Source organism: Podarcis pityusensis, assembly GCF_964106645.2.
Source record: "Podarcis pityusensis genome assembly, chromosome: 9".
Taxonomy (NCBI): Eukaryota; Metazoa; Chordata; class Lepidosauria; order Squamata; family Lacertidae; genus Podarcis; species Podarcis pityusensis.
In genome coordinates this window covers 36,692,663-36,713,039 of record NC_138034.1, presented here as the reverse complement: position 1 = coordinate 36,713,039, position 20,377 = coordinate 36,692,663, and the positions used below count along the sequence as shown (strand labels likewise).

Here is a 20,377-nt window from a genome sequence, read left to right as displayed (position 1 = left end):
ATCTAATTCTGCTTCTATGAACTTCAGATGGTTGTGTGTGTGTGTGTGTGTGTGTGTGTGTGTGTGTGTAACTTAGGTGTTTTGATTTTATGTTTTTTTAAAAGAAAAAGTTACTTGAACATCTTTGAATAACAAGCAAGTAACAAGTCTAATAAAAATAATAGTGTCAGGTGTTCTACACGAGGAGCTTTGGGGCAGAAATTCAGCATTTGCAGGAGCAAGCCTCATTGGCCTCAGTGGAACTTGCTTCTGAGTAGACATGTAAGCAGCACAGGCACATACGTCTTTAAAATGAAGTTAAGAATAATTATTCTTGATGGAAAGTGCAAGAGAATGAAGTAGATGTGAAACTGGTCATACTCCTGGGGGAAAATACAATTTTTTTCAGTGAGTTTTCAAACACATATTTGCATTCAACTCTAGAGTATTCTTTTTAAGAGGCATTATTTACTTAAGGTGCAGGGTTTTTTTTTAAGAGCCACCCCCCCCAGCAGCATGTATTCTGCCAATCACATCATCTTTTTTTAACAGACACTCAACTGCTTTCATTTTTTCCAGAATACAACGGAAATGTTTCTATTGATTTCAGCTGTGCTTTGGCTCAAGCACTTACTTATTTTTTAGTGTTCCGACTCCTTAATGTCCTTCCCTCACCTCCTTTATCTCAATTGCTCTTATTCATTTCAATTCAGCACTGTGAATTACAGTTGCAACTGTGCTGTTATTGACACATACTCATTCGGTAGAGGTCATTGGAGACTGCAGAGCACTTGAACGAAACAGCAGATTGGTTTTCTGAAACTGTGGCGACTTGCTGCTGTTTAATAGTGGCACTTTTTGAAACAGACTAGACAGTTTCATAAGTTTAGTGGCGGTGGGGCGGATCCTGCTAGTATTCTGCAGGGACTTTTATAATGTACCAATCATTTGGCTTGCATGTTTTCTTTCGTTATATTTTCAGCATTATCCCAGGAGGGAGGGACTTTGAATAGAAAGAGACCTACCAGCAATAAGCAGTATTTGTTAACATTGCAGGCTAAGCACTTCAGCCATATTGTTTTTTAAAAACCTTTGTATTGTATTTATTTTATTTTAATTAGGGCTGCAGTATTTAGTAAATTAATTAGTTGCATTAATAGATTCAAGAAACCTACGGCTATCTAAAAAAGGTGCAGCCGGTGAATTAGGCAGCAGATTATTTATATATTAAAAAACCCTTATTCATTTCTTGTTTTGATATTATTAAAAGCTGTGGGTGGCAGGCACCATCTTAGAAAAAGCAGCCCCCTTTTTATATCCCAGAATAATAAGATGGTGGAAGCTGTGACATGTGCATGATTGCCTAAAAACTATAGAAGTGTGTTTCAGTAGCTTTGTTTTAATATACAAGTCTATGCAGATTTAATAAATTGATCAGTTAATAATCTCACTAATTTATATAGTTAGTCAACTAAGATTCTGTTAATGAAGTGGCAGTCTATGTTTTAATGGATTATTAAAAGAGGGATGAAAATATAACCAGGAGGTTTTTTTTTAAAGGCAGTTATATCTTGCCGGATAAGATGAATTGTTTGATTTTCAAAATTTTGGCTGCTTTTCCACAATCCTAATTATGAGACTTAACTACAATGGAGTGAACCACAGGTGGAACTGGTTCAGTTAATTTTGGAACTGGTCTTGCCCGTTAATTTCTAAAGCCCTGTGCTTCTGTAGCTTTCTGTGCTGTAAACTGGATCCCTACCCTTGGCTCCTCTCCATCCCGAGAAAGGAACTGAGAGTCTGACAAGACCTCAGAAGACTGGGGTAACATTTAATCCACCTGGTCCTCATTCCATACCCTCCAATACATTGAAGCTGGAAACCAGGACATGCATCTTCCCAGCCCTGCTCCCACTTGAGTCACATGACCCATGCGAGATCACAAATCTCTTGTGAGGTCGCAATCTCGTGTGTTTCAGGATGCCATGCTGAGAGCACGATGTCCAAAACTGGCTTGTCCCAATTTAATCGGGGTAGTTGACAGGTATGCCATGCATGGTGGTCAAGACTTCTTAAAGTTGTGGCACTGCCTAGGGTTCCATTTCATTTCAAACCAGCCTTGGCCTCCAGATGGCCTTGAATGTATTTATTATTTCTTCTGCTGCTCAGTGGTCTGATGCTCTCACTGCCCTTTCTACATTTGAACATAAGCGTCAATCTTATAAGTGTCAATCTTCTTTGGATGCCTATTTGTACACATTGATTGTCTATATTAATTTGTATGTTTAAGTCAGGATTGATGGAGCATTTTTTAGTATTAATGTCAGCTTGTGATATTTTTTTCTCTCTGCTATGTTTGCATTAAAAAATAAATAAAAATGAACATATTTCTATATAGACATCCTGCTCAAAAAAACAATGAAACAGAGTTGTGGTCAATGGACCCTCAAATCCAGAGTCAAAATCTGGAATTATGAAAATCAAGAATAGCTCTTGTTCATTGCTATAGAAGAATAACCCTAAAAAAATGTTTTAAAAAGTAAAATTGCCCATAATTGTTCTTGTAAATCAGGTTTTTGTTGTTGTTATTCAGGTTATTCAACAGAGAAATGAAGAGTGTGACCATATTCAGTTTTTAATTGAAGAGAAGGAGTCTAAGGAAGAAGATTTTTATGAAGACCTGGACAGATTTGAAGAGAATGGCACTCAAGAGTCTCGCATCAGTCCTTATACTTTTTGCAAAGCTTTCCCTTTCCATATTATATTTGATAGATATCTAGTTGTCACCCAGTGTGGCAATGCAATATACAGAGTCCTTCCACAGGTGATAATTCTTATTTTTCCTGAAAACTGTATACATTTTTATTCCTCTGTGCTCCCATTACCACACCCGGTAAACTAGTCAATGCTATTCACTAGCTTATATTGGTTGTGGTATTTATTATGCATGGACAAATTTTGTATGCACTGCTAGAACTCCAAAAGACATTTCACATTAATGCCTTTAACTAATTCCATCTTTGTCTTCATAAAGTATCAGTCCTTCATTTCAACAGCCTTTTAACCATTATTTTAACATTTTTATTTTTAATTTATTTTACATCTGTTGGAATTGATCAAAAGTCCACATAGGTCCCAAGTTGATCAAAAGTCCACATAGGTCCCAAATCCTTCCATATTTTGAGTCATATGACTAGTCATGTGGAATATGCATCTCAAGATGGTGCAACAAATCATTCCTTGATTGGAACTGACCATCTTTACTCAAACAGTTTATTAATATGGTAAAATCTAGTGTTGTGTATATGTGTTTGTGTATGTGTGCGTGGGGGGTACTCCTCAACATTGTACTGATAAATTAGCATAGATAGAGCATTGGGAAACAGAATTCAAATGCTACATATGATATAGAGTATAAATAATTTCAGGTCTTTGAAAAGAAATTTGTCTGTCTCATTTATATTTCAGCTCCAGCCAGGGTATTGCAATCTTTTGTCCGTGTTTTCGTTGGTTCGGCCTCATATTGATATTAGTTTCCATGGAATCCTCTCACATATCAACACAGTCTTTGTGCTGAGGAGCAAGGTAACCATACTGTTCACCTGCCATTTTTCAATGATAATCATGTTTTACTTGGATGAACAATAGAACCTCAAATTTCTTTACCACATTTTGACATCTTTCTGCTTGGGTGAAACAGAAGTAAAAACAACATTAGACTGTGGATGGCATTAAAGTAGTTTGTGGAAAGATATGAAAATATACAGATATAACTATGACACCTTTAGCTGCAGTTATGGGTTTGGTTTTTCTTTTTCTTTACAAGGAAGGGCTGTTGGATGTGGAAAAGTTAGAGTGCGAAGATGAATTAACTGGAACAGAAATTAGCTGCTTACGCCTTAAGGGTCAAATGATCTACCTACCAGAAGCAGATAGTATTCTCTTTCTTTGTTCGCCAAGGTAAGCAAACACAATTTGTGTATATTGCAGTGCATTGTTACAAAAACTTGTGCAGTAACTCACATCTTACATGAGGGTTCGGTTCTAGGAGTCCACATGTATATCTAAAAATGCACAGGGACGTGGGTGGCGCTGTGGTCTAAACCACTAAGCCTCTTGGGCTTGCCAATTGGAAGGTCGGCAGTTCAAATCCCTGCAATGGAGTGAGCTCCCGTTGCTCTGTCCCAGCTCCTGCCATCCTAGCAGTTTGAAAGCACGCCAGTGCAAGTAGATAAATAGGTACTGATGTGGCAGGAAGATAAACAGTGTTTCCATGCGCTCTGGTTTCTGTCACTGTGTTCCGTTGCGCCAGAAGTGGTTTAGTCATGCTGGCCACATGACCCGGAAATCTGTCTGTGGACAAACACCGGCTCCCTCGACCTGAAAGCAAGATGAGCGCCACAACCCCTTTGTCGCCTTTCACTGGACTTAACCATCCAGGGGTCCTAAAAATGCATAAAGCCAGGAACTCCCAGAACCAGGTCCCCTGCAAGGTGGAGAGCTGCTTACTCGACTTTGGGAAGGAAGCAGGAGAGCTCTGGTAGGGACCTAGAGTCCCTCCCCCACCTACTTTCCAATGCCCAGTAATTTCTTGCCCAGATTTGGGAAGGGGGCATTTTCTTACACTGCCTTCCCTAAGCCAAGTAAGCCCACAATCACAGCTTTGTGCAGGTGGATCAGGGGGAAATGAATAAATGTAGGGTGGGCTTCCTCTGCTCTCTCTTTGTTTATTTAACCCCCTCCCTAACCTGCCCAAATCTGTGATCACTTAAGTTAAATAAGCATCAGATGTGAATTACCTGTATTCTTTGGGCCAAAATATCCATGATGCAAATGGTTGTGTGTGTATTAGCAAAACAACAACAATTTATTTTAAAGAAGCCATTCGGAGTGCCCATTCGGGCAGACCAATTGTACTTGGTATTTAACCCTTTTCACCCTGCACCATCTGCCTAATCTAAGCTTGTTTCTCAAGGTGCTGTTGACCCCACAGCTCCCCCCCCCCCCCCGGAGCTTCATGAAATAATTTAGATTGGGAAAATGGTCAAAGCCTCTTTCTCACCACCACTGCTCTGATGGGAGGTCTAGACATGGATCTCCTTAATCACCTCTGTTTTGGCCGTTTGGCTTCAACATTTCCAGGACAACATTCTTCTGGCACAGTAACATAAGCCCATTGATGGCAGAACTTGCTAGTTTCAGATATACTGATCTGTATCTGCTCTGTGTCTTCTTATTCCCTATAATCCTCTGTTATGATATGTGAAGGAAGGTCTTTGCATAGCAGGCAAACTCACAGCACTATCACATCATGGGTGTTTCTGTAGTGACTTTAATTGTTTGATCGCACTTCTCCATTCTCAGCTTTATCTCTCCTCCCTGTGTTGACAGGGTAGAAAAGGCGGCATATTCAGTGCATATTAAATAATGAGGGTAGTAGAGGTTCTCTCTTACTTTGGGGGAGTGTCAAAATATATTTGCAAATTAACTTGATCAGTGTTTTTAATGGCTGTGCAAGGCAAATCTGAGTGCCAGGTTTAACCCACCATTTCCCCATCTGGTCTTTTGATTGTTTATTTGTATTACAGTGTGATGAATTTGGATGACTTAACTAGAAGAGGGCTATACCTGAGTGACATTCCACTGCATGATGCTACCCGTGATTTGGTCCTTTTGGGAGAGCAGTTCAGAGAGGAATACAAGCTGACTCAAGAGCTGGAGATACTAACAGACAGGCTTCAGCACACATTAAGAGCACTGGAAGATGAGAAGAAAAAGACAGACACGTAAGAGTTGATCTCTCAAGTTTACATGAGAAACAGTAGAAGTAGTGGAATTATTTTCCGTCTTAACCTGTATTTTGAGGCTTCACAAACACATCTGATTTTGAATTGTCCTGTTAGTCAGTGACTCTTTACCGAATGCATTGTTGCCATAATTCTTACATAATTCTTATGAGTGCAAGATGAACTTCTTGAATGGATGTCCATGTCAACCTCTATCTAAGATCTGATTCTGACCTGTTAAAAGTTTTAGATCATGCATATCCCTGTATTATTCCTCCCACCTTCTGTATTATGAGGCAGCCATTGACCTAATGATTATCAGTTTAACTTAGTGGAATAGTTAATATTTTATGAATCACTATTATGAAACTATGGTGTTTCGTTTTGGAAATGTTGACATTTTGGTCTAAGGAGTTCCTACCTTGGACAGGATAGCCTTCTCAGTCTTGGTATCAGTGATGTGGGGCTGATTCACACATCACACTGATTGTAGAGATAGCAGCCACCAGAAGATTCCAGCAGGTGCATGCAGGTCCTTATTGTAATGGTGGCCACCCACATTCTAAGCTTTTCTGAATGTCATAGGTGGGCCAGGAATCACTGTTTACAGTAGTGAGCATTTGACATAGTCACTGACTTTCTTTAATAGTTTTATGCCTTCTGACAATCTGAATATGATTACAAATTGGAGCTGGTATGTGAAAATAAGGACACAAACAAGTTAAATGAAAATTAATACCTATTAACTCATTCAGAATACTATATTAAGTCACTGAATAGCTGTGTAAACTGTATTTCAATGGGCTCAAAATGAAAGCATTCTGGAAGACTTCATGTACTAGTCTTCGAAGGAAATGCATCCACTTTTATTGTTATCTCCCTTCATTATCTTTCTTCCCTCTGTTTTCTTCCCTCTGTCTGTTTTCCCTCAACGTCTCATTAGCTTTTATGTCTTGGATCCTAATGTTTGTTTACTGGCACATAATCTATCTATCACAACCTGAATCAGTTGAGCTTTCAGAATAATAAAATATTTCTGGACACCATAAAAACTTAGGAAAAAGCTGGCTCGGGAGATCTTTGTTTAATTTGCATGCACATAACTTAAGGGCTAAACGAGATTCACACAATTAGCAATTATTAGGGGTAAAAGGTTAACGCTGCATGTCAGGATTCTGATCTGTATCAGGGCCCACACACTTCCAATTTGCTTTTAAAAAGCCATTCACATAATTCCTAATTGTGTGAATGGCATCTCATCTAGTCTGAACCATACAATCTAAGTACCTTTTATGTGTAGTCTTTAGAATGAAACATTTCGCTTTTTGTGAATATTGTGCTTTGCAATTTTTTTGGGTGGGGGGAAGACAGTAAATAATAAAATGTGAGCATATAACCCTCTAGCTGATAATGGCTATCTCTGCTGAAATATCAATTTATCCAGACTGGAAGTGCTTGTGGGTGTGTATATTCATCTCACTGTTGCTTGTTTGACCATAGGCATTGGTGACAAAGGAAATGAATACATATAACATGGTTAACTCTGCCTCTGTTGGGCCATTTTCATTTTTCTTAAAGCTATTGCCTGTCCCCAACCATTCTCCAGATAAATCTAGAGTATGTGACTTCTTTGCAAAAGATTAAGGGCACATTCCATGGAACATTACGTATTTTTATGTACCATCAATTTCAACTACAGAGATTTAAACACATGTCCTTGAGAGTTTAGCAGTGCTTTCTCATACCTATATAGTTTTGCCCATTTTATCTTTCAGTATTCTAGGAACATTTTTAATGCACACCAATGTCTGGTGCTTAAAGAGTATTACTTCTGTCATTAATATATTTTTTAATAAGTGACTTGGAAACCTAAAATGTATAAAATCAGCTCTCACATGAGAAGCTTATTACACAAAAAAATGACTCATGTTTCTCTCTTCCTTTTTCTTTCTTTACTATTACTGTCCAACATTATGTAGCTTGCTGTATTCTGTCCTTCCTCCATCTGTGGCCAATGAGCTGAGGCACAAGCGCCCTGTGCCAGCAAAGCGCTATGATAATGTGACCATACTTTTTAGTGGCATTGTTGGGTTTAATGCCTTCTGTAGTAAACATGCCTCTGGAGAGGGAGCCATGAAAATTGTCAATCTCTTAAATGACCTTTACACAAGATTTGATATCCTGACTGATTCACGAAGGAACCCCTTTGTTTATAAGGTAAGCACCACTGCTTCATTTCTGATTTTTTGTTTGTTTGAGATAATGCTGCGTTAAATGAAAATTAATGTAGAAACAGCCATGTAATGATGAAATTAGGAAAGAGGTGTATTATCTGAGCTCAGTTCTATGGAGTATTAGAATTTCCCATTGATGTAATAATGGTTTAATTCTTGGCAAGAGAAAACATCGCACTGAAATAAATTTATTCTGAAGACAAAATAGCTGCATCAATGTTGATTACAGAAATTGGGGAAAGTGAACTCCTGACTCCAAACACTTTACTGATGTTTCTTTCTGAATCCAAATACCTGAGGCTAAGCTGTGATTTCTCTTAGTGTCATGTCCAAGTCATGATTTGTCTCACTTGAGACAAGAAATCAGCTGTAGCCAAGGTTTGTTCTTTGTTTACTACTCATGTTTTGAGAAACAAACCATAAGCCCATGTTCAGATGCTAAGCCAAACCATGGCTTACTTCTGGATAGTGTGATAGTAGGAGGACTGAGAGAGGAATGCAGCCACTACAGTCTTTGCTCCAGGAACCTGCATGTTTACTTGTTCACACTTTGTTTGGGCCTCTCTCCCTCCCCCTCCCCCCAATTTATTTTGTTTGTTTGATGCAGCAATAGCTAGAACATTCTCCAAGTGTTTTAGCTGATAGCGAGTTAGATAGATCAAGACTCTTGCCCCTGAAGAAGATTGTCTTCTAAATGTATTTGGTTGGGTATATCATATGCTATAATAAATTATATTTCCCAATCTGAAATTTTGCTTGGGTTTCATTTTTTGTTTGCTTTTTGGTGCCACCCTTCCCTTCCTTCTTCATTAAGCTTTCTAGGCCTCTACACTTGCTACCTATCTAAAAAATAATGCACTTTTCTCTGATTCTTCTATATTTATACCATACGTTGCTTTTAGAAAGTATCCGGTGATGGGGCACAGATCAATGGGTTGCACCCAATGGAGTGCTAAGTTAAAGTCACCTGGCGGTATACTTGTGCTGCCGGAACATTGATACACAAGGGAAAACACAAGCACATTACCAAAGATGGTTGCACAACAGATTGCACAACAAACTTTTATTAATGCAACTGTTGTGCTGGATTCCTTTGTTGTGCAACCTTTAAACTGTACCATCTGCTAGTGCAAGAGCCCTTTCTGTTTCAAAGGTATGGCTAGTGTTTGTAATAACACTGTTTCCACGTAACCAAGAAAATGGAATAACTTCCAACTTCACATTTTATTAGGTTGAGACAGTTGGAGACAAGTATATGACAGTAAGTGGCTTGCCAGAGCCATGCATTCACCATGCGCGTTCTATCTGCCACTTAGCATTGGATATGATGGAAATTGCCGGACAGGTTCAAGTTGATGGAGAGTCTGTACAGGTTAGTAATTGACAACATGCTACTGGTCCTCAGGGAGTTTTTATACAAGAAGAATTCATACCTAGATTTTTCAAACATATCTGAGTGCCAACTTTCAGGTGTGTGCAGCCTAGAAACCATGGGACAAGATCGTACAAGACCAGTATTAGGCACTGATGCAGAATGCAATAGGGAATGGATGAGGAATACCACCAAACTAAATATACTTCCATGTGAGAATTACTCCATATTTCTTCCCACCATTCTCATCAGTGCTTCCCCTTTCCCTTGATAGTGTGCATTGAGATAGGTGGTCTGGATCATGCTGAGGTTGTTAGGTTGCTCCTTCCCTCAAGACTGGTGCTTGGGACAGATGAAGGGGACATTAGGAGAATGTGGGTTGAGATAATACAGCAACATTGTTCCATCCTCTTGTAGGATAACCTTGTCTTTTGGAAGCTCTTTTGCTTAACAAGCACTCAGGTAGTGGCCTCGTTTGTTTTATTTTTTTAACAAAGTCTTTGTTGTAGTGAAGCTTCTAAGTCGTTTACAGAAATATTAAAATTATCAGTAAAACAATTTAGAAGCAGTTGTGCAATGGCTACATTTATCTCCCCACAAATGCTAAGCCATCTACCCACTACTTATGTAATTGTTTATTGTGCAAATGCAAAATTGCAATGCTGTATGCATTTCACTTCAAACAACTTGGTAACATCTTTCTATTATTGTTACTGTTCATCTGTATTTTTGTTCATTTTAAAAGATAACAATAGGCATCCACACAGGAGAAGTAGTCACAGGTGTCATTGGTCAAAGGATGCCCCGTTACTGTCTTTTTGGAAACACTGTTAATCTAACAAGCAGAACAGAAACCACTGGAGAGAAAGGAAGAATCAATGTCTCTGAATATACTTACAGGTGAGAAATTGAGTGTACAGATGGCTTATAGCAATATCCAGAAAACAGCTTTCTTAGAACAATGGGCTCACTTTTTCATTGATTTTAGAGACAGCTCCTTATATCAGCTGATTTTTTTGGGGGGGGGGGCACACTGCCAGTACTTACATGCATCACAGAGCAATTCTAATCCCTGGCTGGGGAACAGTCAGACAGAGTGGAGAGAGTATATCTGACAGGGTGGGAGATTTTTCTTTTTTGCTGTACCAACTCCAGGCTGCCACGGTAGAGAGGTACATAGATTGTGACCTTTGGGAGATCCATAAGACTTTGGATCAGGCAGATACAAAATTGCTGGCAATTTGGGCCTTCCCAAAGGCTACCACAAGCAGGAGAAATGCTGCTGGAGGATTCCTATCTGACTGGGTACAATGAGGACCTCCGTAGCAATGGAGCTCTCCCCTGTCATCAGAGATCACAAGAAGGTCAACTCTTCCAAATCCTAAAACCCTCCAGCTACAAAGATCAGGGGGTTACAGTTGCATTGTTAGTGCAAGCAATTATTCCATATGGGGAAAAACAATCACCTTCAGATACTCTGGGAGTTATAGGCTCTTTAAGACATATTCTGACATCTTTACTATATTGCAAGTCTTGGCCTGAAAGCACTTCATGAAAGTGTATTTTGCAGTTAATGGTTTGGTTATATCTCTTTTTATTTGCAGGTGTCTAATGGCTCCTGAAAATTCAGACCCACAATTCCATCTGGAACACAGAGGTCCCGTTTCCATGAAGGGTAAAAAAGAACCAATGCAAGTTTGGTTTTTGTCCAGAAAGTGCACAGAGACAGAGGTATGACTAATCAAAAAGTGCTTTTAAAAAGAAGACGCACAGAATATGTATGAACAGTCAAAATCATGACATTGTTTTTCTTGCAAAATTCAATGTTCCCTCAAAGAAATTAACCTTCTTTTTTAAACCCATTAATATATTTCTTGACAATATATTAATTTGTCCCTGGTGTTTATGCATTTGTTAGAAATCAGGCTTTCTGCTTCAAAAAGCCAACGAGAGAGTGATAAATCTTTAAATTTTAATCTCACACACTTTCTACGTCCTACTTTGCTGGAACTGGTATTATGCAATGTCTGTGGCTAGGAGTATCAGAAATTTCTAACCTTGCTTCTCTTCATTTAAAATGATATTGCTGTCAGTCACCTGTAATATGCATACAACATCCCCTTAGTATTTGTTTTCAGAAACGGATTGATTTTACCAAAACATATTTGCAATTTGTTCTGACATAAAATTGAAAGCCACTATTTGTTGAAGCTCTAAAGTTGAAAACTCTTCTTTCCAAATAAATTGCTTTAAAGTGGTAAAGTGCATAGTAATTATGGCATCCTAATGAGCAGGCTTTACTATAGAGCAATAGATTTATATTCTAACAGATTGGGAACTGCTAGCAGAAGTAGCTAACTAATTGCTTTAGGGTGCAGTCCTAACCCCTGGCTTGCTGGGATGGGGCTTGAAGAAGCTGCACAGCCAGTGCTCTGTCCCTAGCGCTCATGCCATCCAAGGCAAAAGAAGGGGGTGGCAGGAATAAAATGACCCTTCACTGCACCAGCTCCCAGAGAACGTGCTTGAATTGGGTCTATTGCTGTCCTATTGCTGGCATATGACAGCAGCAGAGTCCCGTTTTAAAATGGGAATTTTCTCAAACATCAATACTGAATTGCATTACATGGGATATTGTGGAATGTTCCAGATTCCACAAGGCAATTGGAGGTATTTTCTTATTTTATAGGAATTTAAACTATCAAGTGCACTTGAGAGTAACTCCCATGATTAAATATGGGTTAGTGTCACTACCAAGATACATAAAGCATGTGCTTCCTCAAACACCGTTTTAATTTGTTGCACTTCACCCATGTGAGAATATATCTTAACTTATCACACATTACCACAAGTTCAACTGTTTCCTTTTCAAACTTTTCTCGCATGCCTTCAAGGATGTAACGCACGATGCTAACTGAGCCAGGCGAAATACAAGAGGACAAAGAACAGAGTGGAACACTGTGTCCTGCCACTAATACAGCCTGTTTGTAATTAGATGTGACTGCTGTTGCTACATTTGTGTCTCTTCTGTTTGTTCATCCAATCTGTGCCAAACAATAACATTTTCACTAAGCTCCTCTGCCCCCTCTCCCACCGTGCTGCTCTTTGGTCACTCCCCTTTTGATATTGTAGTAGGTCTTCTGTGGGTCTGTGTATCTCAATGTCTTTTGTCTCCCATTCTTTATCTAACACAAACTTTTTCACATGCCACAAGGGATGTAGTGCTTCACACATATGCTTCTCATCTACATCTTTAGTGACTAATCACCATGATCTTTATGATGCTGTAACTCAAACTGTTTCTGCGAGGGGAAAAATTCCAATTGATAGCAAGCATCATGAGCTCAGAGAGCTGATATTTTTATAGCCGTGATTTGGCATTTTGTTGTAAAGTTTATACTAATCCATCTGCTTTCCTCCAATCTGCTATTGTGAAATATTGCAGTTTGTTCTAGAAGGTAGCTTCAGTACGCTGGTGGTTGCTCTTTTGCTATGTATTGACTCTCTGCTGATGCAACATACGCATTTTGTACATGGAAGAGAAGGGTAGGTTGTTTAATATTATGTTATAGTAGGAAATGTGAGTCAATTTCTGTTCTAAATCTAATTGTGTTCTCTCCTATTTCTCCTACTGAATTCTGAGGGTAAAGATGATTCATGCATACTTGCATAATAGGTTGTTGGACAACTTTTAATATAATGCATAATGATATTATTACTTTTTAGACCAGGGGACATTTCAAAGAAAAAAATGGATACCCAACCTTGAGGTCCATAATAATGAAGAATTTTGGGGGCTTTATTCTGAAATTCAGAAGTTTACTCTGAAATTAGGAGACCTATAATAAGTCATAGGTCTCTGTCATTCTGCTTCTTGCAAGGCCCATACAGAGGCATTGGCAAAGACTCTGTCCCACGTGACATATACAGTATAGGCATGTGCAAAATGACCCTGAATGCACAGCATGGTTAGGCTACAAAGCATGGATTAGGTACGTCTAAATTGCAAGGCTAATAGCTGTTCCTCCCCACAAAAGTATCCAAGAATACAAGTAAGATTGTTATGGAAGAAAATGCCATGCTTAGTACTTTTGAAAGGAAGAAGTCACTCTCCAAAGGCACTAGAAATTTTAAAACATTAGGCTTCTACTGTACAGTCTTTTCCATTGCCCTGTCCTTCTGGGCAGAGCACCAGGAATGATCAGATGTGCACTATGCAAGAAGCCTATTTCCACAATTAGCATGGTGGCAAAACCCACTGTGCATTCTTGAAGATTCCCCTTGAAATTTGCTTTCCCCAGGATCTGGTCAGAATGCTCTCTTGGATGAAATTGAGGCAACGGTATTATTTTATACTATTTCCCTATAAGTGAAAGACATGTTTTGGATATGGTTATTAAGCCTTGTTTTATTGCTTGAAAAAAAAAGTATGTCCATTATTATATAAAGAACCTTCATTATCCAGGTTCATCTTATGTATGTCTACATAGACCCGTGTAAATGTGAGCTGCACTTGTATTTTTATGAACTTCTGATTATCTTGTATTCTAAACCTGTCAGAACTAATGAGCTCAGTTTGGATATATTGTAGGAATAATACAATGACTCCTAATTCATTTCATATTTTTTGATGATGCCTTTATAAGATATGAACATGTACATATATGTATATATACATAAATATGAATGTAATGTATAAAATTTGTCAGTCTCTAGTTTATATAAATATATATATATATCTAACCAATATAAAATATATGTATAAATGTTTTATGTTAAGGTGTATAAGGAAAGTCTTTAAATTATGGGCTTTTTCTCACTGAAAGGGTTTCTCCCTGTGGAAAACCATATGTTAATATTGGAAATGGTATAATAAATACAATTTATCCCCTATCTTCTGGATTAAGTCTCCCTTATTTAAGTAGATCATAATCCAAGGGTGGGGAGTCTTAGGCCCTGCCTCACACATCAAGAGTTTTTGCCTGACTGGAATGTGTCCTTGAGTGATGCCTCTTGCTTGTTTGGATGGCGTTTGTGAGTTTGCATAGAAGCTAGCCTGCTGTAGAAAGGTGACCATTTACATGTGTTGCTCCTCCCACTTTTGCCATCGGCACATGATGCATAGAAGATTGGACAAAAGTGAATGTGGCCCTCAGGCTGAAGAAGGTTATATTCACCCCTGTTGTAGCCCATGGCTTGATCTCAGACTCACAGAATCCTTAGGCTGCATTCCATTGCAAACCGTAGAGCTGAGATTTTGATGGTTGATTTCCAGAAATCTGTGAATCATGCACCCAAACAATCTCAAGAATTTTATAGGCCAAACTGGGCCTTCTAGTATATGTCATGCTGCATTTGCTTTAGGGTCTATTTGGATCCTCTGCTAAGCAAGAAGAAAGTGTATGTGACCCCTGCTTTCTCTGTCACCACTTTTGCATCTCCTGGGAAGGGAAGGTTTCCATCACTACTTTAGTAGAATTTTCAAAGCCAGCCTGTTTATAATAGAGCTTAAATTTGTTCTGTAACATCACACATCTTTTTATTTCGCATTATTCATTTAGGTTCCAGCCCCAAATACACTTACTTAGGGGACTGACGTCTGAGTGTTTGCATTTGTGTGCTACGTTGGCTGAGGTCCATATTTTCGTTGATCTTTATGTTCCAAAGGAAAACCTTATTAGAACCAAATACTAGAATTTTCCACACCCGCAAAACAAGCAAACAAAAAAGAAACACACATAAGGTTAGTTTCTATAAAAGTTAAACCAGCTCAGTATATTTTATTTTCTTCCAGCACGGCAATCTATAATACTGCATCAGAACTGCAGAGCTGATTAATGCCAGAAATAGCTGCTATCAACAACTGTTCAAAGCCTTTAAAATGACAGGAATGGTAGCTGCTGGAGACAAATCATGGTGGGTACAAGATACGAAGAGGTTTCCAGCACCACCGTTCCTTTAACATTGGTGCAAATCTATTACACACTTCTTAATTATAACCATGCTTCTAGGGGCACTAAATTGCTTTTGAAAAGAAGATGGTCAGCGCTCTCATTTTAAATTCCTGCATGCAACAGTCTGAACCATGCTTTCGATAGAGCTAACAGTACAATCCTATGAATAGTTGCTTAAAAATAAATCATTTTGAGTGCAATGGGGCCAACTCTGAACTACGTGTATATAGAAATGCACTGTTAATCAGATTCATTGTAGCATGGCATAAATTGCAGTGCTGACTGTGATGTCAGGTGTCCCATAAGAGCTACTCAGTTCAATTTGTACCAATCATGCTGCCCTTGCCGCATAAAGAGAAGAAAAGACTGATATGTTTAAGGTATGTGCCTTATGCAGGGGCACCCCAAGAACTTTTCCTGCAGGAAGAGAAGATTGTGTTCCCTCACCCACATTCCAGGAATAGAAGCTACCCAGGGTGGCAGTTAAATCTTCAACAGTGGTGACAGGGACATCGTCGTCCTCCACATCCAAGGGCAGCAAAGTAGCTTAAGTTCTGCAGTGCTGCCCATGTTGCACACTCAGTTCTGTCCTCTTAAGACCACCACTAACTGATCACTGCTTGATGACTTGTTCTTCAGCAGGCAATTGAGTGAGACAGCCAGCCAGTTCTGGCCAGCAACAAGTAAGAATTGCTGCTACCAGGCCACTAGTCCACAAGCACAAGAGTTGCTGGAGGATGACCTCAGGAGGACCAGCCAGGGGAAAGCTGCCACTGCCTTCAACCCCCAAACATCTGCCTCACTCTATCTAATGGCACAGTTGGCTGAGTTGTTTGCAGTATAAAAACTGAAGTGGGTCTTTCCCTCATTTCTGTAAAAATTCACAGGTAGCCACTTGTCTATAAATTACTAGCCAACGTGAAAATGCTGAATGTGAGTGGGTTGTAAAGTTAGAAATAAAACAATAACTGACATACAGGGTTTAAATAGATGTCATGTCAAGATACTGGGATTCCACAGACTTTGTGCTGAGCTACAACAGTACACTTCACAGGAACGGAAGAAAAGGATATGCATAACAGCAAATGGGGAGAGATTGTGTATACTTGTGAACACTTTTTTAAAATTGGAGAATATCTAACTTTCCAGTAATAATTAGGTTCTTGCTATGAAAATGCAAGTTAAGTTTAGAGGTATGGGGAAGCCTGATACTGAGAATAGCTGATATCGATTCACAACATATTTGAATTTTTTGAAAGGTCATTTCCTCACTGCTTTCGAGAAGTTCTGTGAAAAACCACATGCAGACATGTGTTCCGGAGTTCACACTCTGAGGTGAGATCAGGCAGTTGCCATGAAGATGGTTGTTAAGCCAAAACAAAAACAAAAGAAAAGAAAAAACTCAGTTTCATTTCTAAATAAGGAAGGATATATTATTGTCCTGAAGCCGTAATATTGTATAATTAACGGGATTTTTAAAAGTCAGTAAAAGACCCAGCAGACAATCGATTCAAAGCATATTGGCATTTTAGAATGGAGGACCGGCTAGAATCAATACCTATTGTAAAAGTCATGTTCTCTCTTATTCAGCTGGCCTGTTTGAGTTGTCATTATGGTATTTAACCATTAGTTGATGTGTCCTTCTACTGTGTGCTCTTGCTGGCATAATCAATTCTGCTGTACAATGTTTGTATCTCAAAATTGGCATGACATAATTTAAACTACCGTATTTTTTGCTCTATAAGGCGCACCAGACCACAAGATGCACCTAGTTTTTGGAGGAGGAAAACAAGAAAAAAAATATTCTGAATATCAGAAGCCAGAACAGCAAGAGGGATCGCTACACAGTGAAAGCGGCAATCCCTCTTGCTGTTCTGGCTTCTGGGATAGCTGCACAGCCTGCATTCACTCCATAAGACGCACACACATTTCCCCTTACTTTTTAGGAGGGAAAAAGTGAGTCTTATAGAGCAAAAAATACTGTATTTTGAAGTGGTGAGGTGTTTACTGGTGATTCAGATTTTGGTGCTGATATTACAATCTGTGTCATAAAGACAATTCTCCATATAAACAGAACTGTGCACTGGCTTGTTTAAAACCAGAAAGTATTTAAATAAATGGATGATCTACTAGACTGAAGCCTTCCTGCATATTTCCCAACAGCCCCTGTATGAACCTATAGCATCTGCATGCACATAGGGACTTTTTTGGTATTTGTTTCTGACTTGCACTTGATGCCACTCTTGGAGTTACCCTGACTTTCAGGAGCAACATTTCAGGGTACGTAAATAGCTTCTGTGGGAAACCTGGCCTTTGGATCCCAATCTGTTTATTTTAACTGATCAGTAAACAGTAAGCTCCATTGATCACTGGTTATGTTTGTGTGACTTTTTGAGTTAGCTAAACTATGGCAGAAAGTCACAGACCGTGCTGTTACATTTCAAGGCTGTCATGATGTTTCCCTTCGGTCCTTAAGGATTTCAAATAACTAATTGTTCAGCTGAAAAACAGCAAAGCCAGACCACTTACTAGTTTGAAATAAGTCACACATCCTACATGCCATCATCATGTTGTGCTCCTTCAGGAGAAAGTAATGGAAAATATATGGACAGAATAATAATAATCCTCAAATAAAGGTAAAGTGAGTGGCACTGTGGTCTAAACCACTGAGTCTCTTGGGCTTGCCGATTGGAAGGTCAGTGGTTCAAATCCTCATGACGGGGTGAGCTCTCGTTGCTCTGTCCCAGCTTCTGCCAACCTAGCAGTTCAAAAGCATACCTGTGTGAACAGATAGGTACCACTGCGGCGGGAAGGTAAACAGTGTTTCCATGTGCTCTGGCACTTGTCACTGTCCTCCGTGCACCAGTAATGGTTTAGTCATGCTGGCCACATGACCTGGAAAGCTGTCTGTGGACAAACGCCAGCTCCCTTGGCCTGTAAAGTGAGATGTGTGCCGCACCCCATAGCTGCTTTTGACTGGGCTTAACCATCCAGGGGTCCTTTACCTTTACCTAATCCTCTTGAAGGGGATGTAGCTGCTTTGGATACAGGTTTCATTCAGTGTCTGGTAATTTATGGCAGGAGTGGGAAAGGCTCATTCATGAAACCCTGGAAGGCTACTTCCAGTCAGCATAGTTATAGCCTTATGGGTGCTAGAATTTAATTAAGGTTTGGGGTGTGAAAGCTAATTTGCTTGGAGGTGATACCTAGACTCGTGTGTATTTAAGCCAGAGCCAGTGTCTATCTAAGCCTGTGCTAGACCTTGTTAATCCTTTAACTGAGCCAAGTGTAAAAGCTAATTAAGTAAGATAATTTCATTTTGAGGTGATAGCCTGGGGATGAGCTGTTTAGGCGACTCAAAGGATCAAAAGCAAATCTCATTTGCAAATGAGTGGGTTTTGTCCCTCCCTCAACTTGAGGGTTTAGTTTAAAAGACAATGCCAGTGTTTTGGGAAACATTAGAGTTCAGAATGTCAGCAGAGTTACAGAGTTACTGGAGAAAGAGTCAAAAAGTAGGATGCTGATGTCTGTTTTGAATCCAATGCTATGGCTGTGGGAGAAGCGAAAGTCTCTTGGAATGTAATGCTGGAGATCCCTCCATGGTAGACTTAGGTTGTGTATACGTGTAAATAAATCATAAAGACACCACAGTCTCCACTGTGCCTCATTGTCCAAAAGGAAACACAGACTCTGGGTTGAAGGGCATCTGCAACTCCTGGAATCTTGCACCACTCAGAGATTGGGGTGGCTTATAATGGTGTAGAGTTAGCTAGACCAAAATAAGATAGCCTTATATGTTCTTGATTAAATTCTGTCTTTGAAGCTATGTGGGTTTGACAGGCTTGCATGCACCTGGAAACATCGTAGAGATCCATGGAGAAACAGCAGGGTACGAGGAAATATCTACAATGGTACCTCGGGTTACATACGCTTCAGGTTACATACGCTTCAGGTTACAGACTCCGCTAACCCAGAAATAGTACCTCGGGTTAAGAACTTTGCTTCAGGATGAGAACAGAAATCATGCTCCGGCAGCACAGCGGCAGCGGGAGGCCCCATTAGCTAAAGTGGTGCTTCAGCTTAAGAACAGTTTCAGGTTAAGAACGGACTTCCGGAACGAATTAAGTACTTAACCCGAGGTACCACTGTATTTGGGAAGATCACAGCAAAAATGGACCATGTTCACTTTGAGGAATGGTGCCATCTCCAGAGTCCCTTGTACGGTCGGTGGTATTGAACAAAGTTCTTATGCTTCTTGAAATTAATCACAAGATAGTCTTGTGGCTTGGACCTCTTTTGCTGCCCAATGATTTTGGAATTCAGTATAAAAATGGTTTTCCTAAAGAAAAGAGGTAGTTAGGACCACTAGGCTGGACAAATTGCACAAACAAATACAAGGTTATCAGTAGTTGCTTCTACTGCTGAAGGCAATATGTCTACAGCTGCAACAATATTTACACAGCATTAATAACCCAGGCTTTAACTTTTTAAAGAAATGCCTTCTTAAATTTAATGTGTCATGGTATTATTGAGACTGAAGAAATGTTGCTTTAAAACAGCTTCCTTTAGCAGCTGCATGCATTTTGGTAGATACTCATCAACACAGATCAAAATGAAGAGGACTGATGGTTGTGATATCAATAAAAGACATAATGTTTTACATATCTGTAAGTTTGGGGAACCAGCTGTTTCTTTCTTCCCCCTCCACCCAGCCTTTGTGTGTATGTGGTTTCCGGCAAGGAATGTGATATAACACTTGGTATTCTAAACGGATAATAAAAATTAGGATCCAAATCCAAGCAATTAAAAATGTCAACCGCTCTCAAGAAAATGTGTTCCTGTAAGTATTACCTAACACTCTTTTTAAGAGTTCCAGTGAAACCTGAATCATGGAAGGAAAGATGTTCAGAATTAGCAAGATGCCCATCAAATGGTGAGGATACATAAATAAAGGTGTAGATATGTAAACTGAGTTTAGGTGAGATGGAAATGGAAGCGCTTTATCATTTGGTCAGCATACTGTACCCATATCTCATTTTATTCTGGAAAAAGAGA

General features: G+C 39.3%; 1 protein-coding gene across 2 annotated transcripts in view; it reads left to right on the top strand.

Annotated features, from left to right (window-relative positions):
- The window catches only part of GUCY1B1 (guanylate cyclase 1 soluble subunit beta 1), a 43,314-nt gene extending 29,053 nt beyond the window's left edge, over positions 1 to 14,261 (top strand). The window contains exons 6-14 of one of the 2 annotated variants that reach the window (XM_081021363.1): positions 2,573 to 2,803; positions 3,448 to 3,564; positions 3,806 to 3,939; positions 5,568 to 5,765; positions 7,745 to 7,982; positions 9,231 to 9,371; positions 10,117 to 10,271; positions 10,976 to 11,102; positions 12,263 to 14,261. In XM_081021363.1, coding sequence (XP_080877489.1) covers positions 2,573 to 2,803; positions 3,448 to 3,564; positions 3,806 to 3,939; positions 5,568 to 5,765; positions 7,745 to 7,982; positions 9,231 to 9,371; positions 10,117 to 10,271; positions 10,976 to 11,102; positions 12,263 to 12,286 — 1,365 coding nt within the window. In that variant the 3' untranslated portion in view covers positions 12,287 to 14,261. Of the gene's footprint in view, positions 1 to 2,572; positions 2,804 to 3,447; positions 3,565 to 3,805; positions 3,940 to 5,567; positions 5,766 to 7,744; positions 7,983 to 9,230; positions 9,397 to 9,456; positions 10,049 to 10,116; positions 10,272 to 10,975; positions 11,103 to 12,262 lie in introns of those variants that run through there. The other variant, XM_081021364.1, reaches the window with a different exon arrangement.
- Positions 14,262 to 20,377: the final 6,116 nt, after the last annotated feature.